This window comes from Pistacia vera, unplaced genomic scaffold (genome assembly GCF_008641045.1).
Source record: "Pistacia vera cultivar Batoury unplaced genomic scaffold, PisVer_v2 Contig976, whole genome shotgun sequence".
Classification (NCBI taxonomy): domain Eukaryota; kingdom Viridiplantae; phylum Streptophyta; class Magnoliopsida; order Sapindales; family Anacardiaceae; genus Pistacia; species Pistacia vera.
This window is the reverse complement of record NW_022196863.1, coordinates 160,436-166,413: the sequence shown is the minus strand read 5'-3', so window position 1 is coordinate 166,413 and position 5,978 is coordinate 160,436. Positions and strand designations below refer to the sequence as shown.

General features: G+C 34.4%; 1 protein-coding gene across 1 annotated transcript; it reads left to right on the top strand.

The window, feature by feature from the left end:
* The first annotated feature begins 3,562 nt into the window (after positions 1 to 3,562).
* LOC116121382 (alpha-1,3-arabinosyltransferase XAT3-like) lies at positions 3,563 to 5,978 on the top strand. The gene is given in 3 exon segments (XM_031407339.1): positions 3,563 to 3,651; positions 3,726 to 4,028; positions 4,719 to 5,978. Coding segments are annotated over 2 exon segments (1,374 nt in total). The 5' UTR covers positions 3,563 to 3,651; positions 3,726 to 3,898; the 3' UTR covers positions 5,963 to 5,978.

Here is a 5,978-nt window from a genome sequence, read left to right as displayed (position 1 = left end):
GCAGACAAAAAGGACTTAGAACTGAAATCAACAAGCAAGTTGGACGAACTTCCTTGGCCACCTTCTCAATCCCCACAAATCAGCTGCGACAGATCTCACCATAATTATGATTTATGCGCAATCACCGGTCCTACAGTTCTTGAGTCCACAACATCTATTTTGTTCCTTGTCGACTCTTCCACCTCAACGCCGCCTTCAATTGTTGAAAAAATTAGGCCTTACCCTCGAAAATGGGAGAAGTTTATGATGAACAGAATCAAAGAACTCACCATAACATCAAGCCCAGAAAGTCCAAAATGTGAAGTGCAGCACCATGTTCCAGCTTTAGTATTTAGCGTAGGCGGGTACACTTGAAACTTCTGGCATGAATTTAATGACGGGTTCATTCTCCTCTTTATCACCGTCGACTCAATCTTCCCTAATCAAGATTTTGTTCTTGTTATCAGTAAAGCTCGTGATTGGTGAAAAAGGTGTAAAATGTAAAAGGCCACTGCCATTTTCACGGGTGACCCGTATCTACACGGGCGGATACAAATCATAAAAATGTCAACCTGTGAGATTTTTTCACTCGCAATCCATTGTTATCTGGACTATATCCGTCCAACCCGCCCATTTATCAGATCTAATTTAAGATCTTACCATCCAATCACAAGTCAAATGGTTGGCTTATGATTGTTACTAAACGGTGGGATGTAGGGAGCGGGTCAAGGAGGGTAAGTAAGTTTACCCTCCTTAAGTTTTAAGATATTTTGATAAGTTTTATAAATTTGCCCCTAAATGAAAAATAAATTACAAAAAAACTCTGAATAACTTAGTATGCGTTTGGTTTAATATTTTTATCCCTATTCTGGATCCTATTTTTNCACTTTTTATTTGACATTGCGTCACTGAGTCACGACTCCCAAAGTTCTTTTTCCCCGGCTTTCTCGAGAAAGTAACCGTGTGTGCCTGTCTTCCCAAACCCTTCTGTTTCTATTTTTTTTTTTTTCCCTTTTTTTTTTTATTTTTTTTTTACCAATTTTTGTCTTTTCAATGTCATTTGTCATTTCTCAAATCTCATTCACCCGTCACCTTTTACTGCTTTATTTTTAAATTATTTCAAATATTTAATTATATTTTACTAATTATTTAATTGATTTTTTAAGTCATATCTGTTTATACAAGGGTTAGGTTGAAAAGAGCTCACATTTTTTAAGTTATTTCAAATGTGAATGGTTAAATAATTTGAATAGATAAATAATAAAATGGGTGGGTGTAGGAAGAAAAGGATGTATGTGTAGTGAAATAGGGTCCACAAGTGATGTTGGTCACTATAACATTAAAGTTTGAATGGTGATGTCAATTATGTAAATTTGATGATATATCATTCACTTCACTTCACTTTGCATTAAAAAAAAGGTATACTATTTTATTCTCTTGTGTGGTCATTTTAAGGTATTACAACTAACACATCATCACATCCCATTTCTATACTTCATATTCTTTTCTTGTGGCCCCATTTCTACATTTAATTTAATCAACAAATCACCATTTTATTATAATATAATACTATCAATTCATTATTATATATTTTTTATGAAGAATAAATATTTAGGAAGACTTGGACAAGATGGCCCCTCATTTATTCTTGTGGTGATTATGATCGGTTAACAAAACACTACAGGCAAGATTTGGCTGAAACAACTAATGTGTGGACTGTTCGTTGAACAGAGTCGTTATACAGAGGATTGTTTTGGCCCGGGTTGTCCGTTTTATTTAATGAGCCCAGACCTTCCGTCCATAAAAGCCCAAGGCGGCCCAAAATAAGTTGAACATATCTTTTAAAATCTGATTTTAGTTATTTAATACCATAAAATAATTCAGATTTTAAAAAAATATCTGCTTTGGAAGTTTTCGTTTTGAGTTTTTACTGGAAGCTAAAATCCCATTAATAAAAAATGTTGAACAGAAAAAAATTCACAATTAAACCTTATTCTTAACTACGCTCTCTAATAATCACTCCTGGATGATTGGAATTTGGATGGGATAAGAAAGGCTTTTGGGTGTATTACTCAAAATGTTTTAAGTTTAATTTTTTTTTATTACTGATAGAGGTGACCACTAGAAATTTATCCAATCGTTAACTTGAGAGTCTTGAGAGATTAGTCGAGATGTGCGTAAGCTACTTGGACACCTTTGATTAAAAAAAAAAATTTACTAATAAAAATCATATTTCAAACAAATATAACTTGTCATTAAAAAAGACCGATGAGATTTGAGTTTATATTATTGTAAATAAAATGTGAAAAAGGAAAAAGGAAAAAGATGTTAAATTTTTTTATGACGTAATCTGGAAAAAGAATTAAGAGGGGGAAAGGAAGGAGTACAGCAGAAGTTAGATGATGGTGGTATGATGATGTGTGAGTGGGATCCACCCAATCTAGTATGTACCCTTACCTTACTATTTACTCATGTTGTTTTTGTCAGATAAGTCTCCTGCATCCCCTCCCACCATATCCATATGGACCACATCTCCTAAGTTTCGTTTTACCACTTTGCCCTTTCATTTGGACCATCAATTTAACATCCAAACTTTTGGACCACCAATTTAATATCCCAACTTTACCCTATTCAGATGCTTTTAAAATACTATTTTATTATCTAAATTTATATTTTATTTTTGATTTTTGCATCTTTGTAACCTCGCATTACTACCATTCTTTTTTCCAATCACCACTTACCAAAATCTTTTAAACTCTATTCCTGTTGATCCCTTTAATCATTGACAATCAAACGATTAGGGTTTATACAATCATCCCTCTTAAGTTTTTAATCACTAAAATCTAATATTTTACTATTAAAAGACTTATCAATCTCTTCTCTTTAAAAGTCTTAATAGTCTGGGTTGAGTTTATTCTTTTTTCATAGTTAAAATATAAATTTGAGTAATAAAATAATATTTAAATAATAAAATGTCATCAAATAAGGAAAAAAATGGTTAATTCAATTAAAAACATTATTTGTCCAACTATACACATAATTCGGTATCTGTGCAGGTGCGACAGGCATGCATGTTTGTTAATGCGAAAAATGACAACTCAACAATTTATAAAGGCAGCAGCAGCACCATTGAAAACTGTGACGATTATGAAATAACTTTGTAACGGACTCACCAACCTCACATTACGTGTGGTGTTTTACTATTGGCTGTGGATTTATACGATTCAACTAGGATACACTCTTTCATGTGAATCCACTGTTGACCTGATACATATTTTGTTTCCTTGAAATCAGCTTCTTTTGCTTCCTTCCACTATTGACTTCAATCATTTGGTCATCTCTTTCATTTGGTAGGTGTGTTCATCATATCATATACATCACCATAATTGCATCGCACCAGTGGAATGATTTATACCCTCTTTATACCATATATATATATATATATATATTGATTTATTATATCATATAATTCCTAGTATTGATTTGACAATTAATACATTAATCTATTTTAGTTAATCATATCATATATATATTCATAAAAAGTAACCTCCTCGTTACCAAATTTCTTTCAACGTCTCAACGCTGAGGAATCGCCGCTTGACACTAAACCCTTCTCTATCTATGGCTTTCAGATATTAACTAATTTCTCAATCTACTCCATTCCCAGAAGAGGTACTCTCTTTCTCCAATATATATGTATGATTATTTTCGAAAGTTTTTTGTCTTAAGTTTTTCTTCTTCTCCAGGAGGATTTTATAACTCTAAAATCATGAAGAAAGTGGTTTTCTAATTTCTACTTTCAACCTGATACGGCGATACCCGGATCGCATTGATGTTGAATACGGAAGCTTAAAACTGCTGGGTGCATACTCTCTGTGGAGATCAATTATTAACGATATCATTTATAAAGTTAGTATCAATGAAGAAACAAAATTCGGTGACTACGGTGACTGCCTGTTTGGTCTTCTTTGTGTTCTTCTTCATGTTGCAGTGCAACCTCTCTATCATATCGAAATTAAACCTATCACATTCAACCAGAATTCATCAAGGTATGAATTACAAAATCTTTTTTTACTCGTTTATTAATATGACATGCGCTGTCACCAAGTTGTTTGTCGCCATTTATGTTTGTCACTCAAATTCTCTATATATTTAGATAAAATTTTGATTTTATTTACTCGGCAGCCATAGGTATAAATGATCTTCATTCTTCAAATATTTTCTCCAGAAATGGCTATTTATGCAGTTTTATAAATTGTGAATGCTAAGAAAAATTCATAAAGGCTTAAGTTCAAGTGTTCATCAACATCTCTCATAGTAAACTTAATTGTGAACAAGTAGGCATTACTTAGTGCGCGAGAAATGCATAATATTTTAGCGGTTAGTGCCCAATCTCATTCTCAAATCTCAGGGATTGATACATTATAATATGTAAATCAAGACAAGATATCTACCAAATATAGATCGCTACATTTCAACACCTTTTGTATCTTTCTACCCTTCAGAATTAATATTATATTGAAACTTGTACATGTTACGATTGCTTGCCAATAAATATATAAGGTCTCATACAACTCTATAAGTTAATATTAAAAATATGAGTTAACCGAAAAATTGGAAAAATAAATAAAAATGAACTGAAACATGTGAAATGATGTCAAGAGTCAAGAATAATTACTGATATGAAGAATAAAATGTTACTTTCGTCCAAAATTGATATAGTATTTCTATGGTTGCAGACAAAAATGACCTAGAACTGAAATCAACAAGCAAGTTGGACCAACTTCCTCAGCCACCTTCTCAATCCCCACAAATCAGCTGCGATAGATCTCACCATAATTATGATTTATGCGCAATCACCGGTCCTACAGTTCTTGACTCCACAACATCTATTTTGTTCCTTGTCGACTCTTCCACCTCAACACCGCCTTCAATTGTTGAAAAAATTAGGCCTTACCCTCGAAAATGGGAGAAGTTTATGATGAACAGAATCAAAGAACTCACCATAACATCAAGCCCAGAAAATCCAAAATGTGAAGTGCAGCACCATGTTCCAGCTTTAGTATTTAGTGTAGGTGGGTACACTGGAAACTTCTGGCATGAATTTAACGACGGGTTCATTCCCCTCTTTATAACCGTCAACTCAATCTTCCCTGATCAAGATTTTGTTCTTGTTATCAGTAAAGCTCGTGATTGGTGGGTTAACAAGTATGCAGATTTATTACAAACATTCAGCAAGTATCCTATCGTAAAACTGGACGATGATAACACCACTCATTGTTTTCCTTCTGCCACTTTGGGTCTTATCTCACATGGTTTCATGACTATAGATCCTGCTTTGATGCCAAATTCAGAAACCTTCACTCATTTTCGCGCCTTCCTCGACAAAGCTTATGGCAATGGCCGAACCCACCCAATACTAAAGCGCAAGTCTCCGGTGGCTAGGCCGCGGCTTGTGTTGCCGAGTCGCAAAGGTAGCCTCGGACGTGCTATCTTAAATCAAGATGAAGTAAAACGTGTTGCGGAGGAAGTAGGTTTTGATGTTATTGTATTTACACCAACTGCGAAGACCTCATTGCGCGAAGCTTATGCTCTTATAAATTCAAGTCATGCTATGGTTGGGGTACACGGTGCAGCTCTAACGCATTCATTGTTTCTTCGGCCGTGATCGGTGTTCGTGCAGGTGGTGCCGTTAGGGCTTGAATGGGTTGCGGAGGTGTGTTTCGCGAAATCAGCTAGGGCTATGGGGTTAAATTATATGGAATATAAGATCAATGCAGAGGAGAGTAGCTTGGTGGAAAAGTATGACAGGAATGAGTTATTGATAAAGGATCCAGGTGCTTTTCGAGGAAATAATTGGTCCGAAGCTATTATGAACATATATTTGAAGGAGCAAAATGTTAATTTTGATTTGGTTAGATTTAGAGAATATACGAAGGAAATGTATAAGAAGGCCAAACAATTTATGGACAGGGAAGGGTAGTTTTGTCATTTGTGTG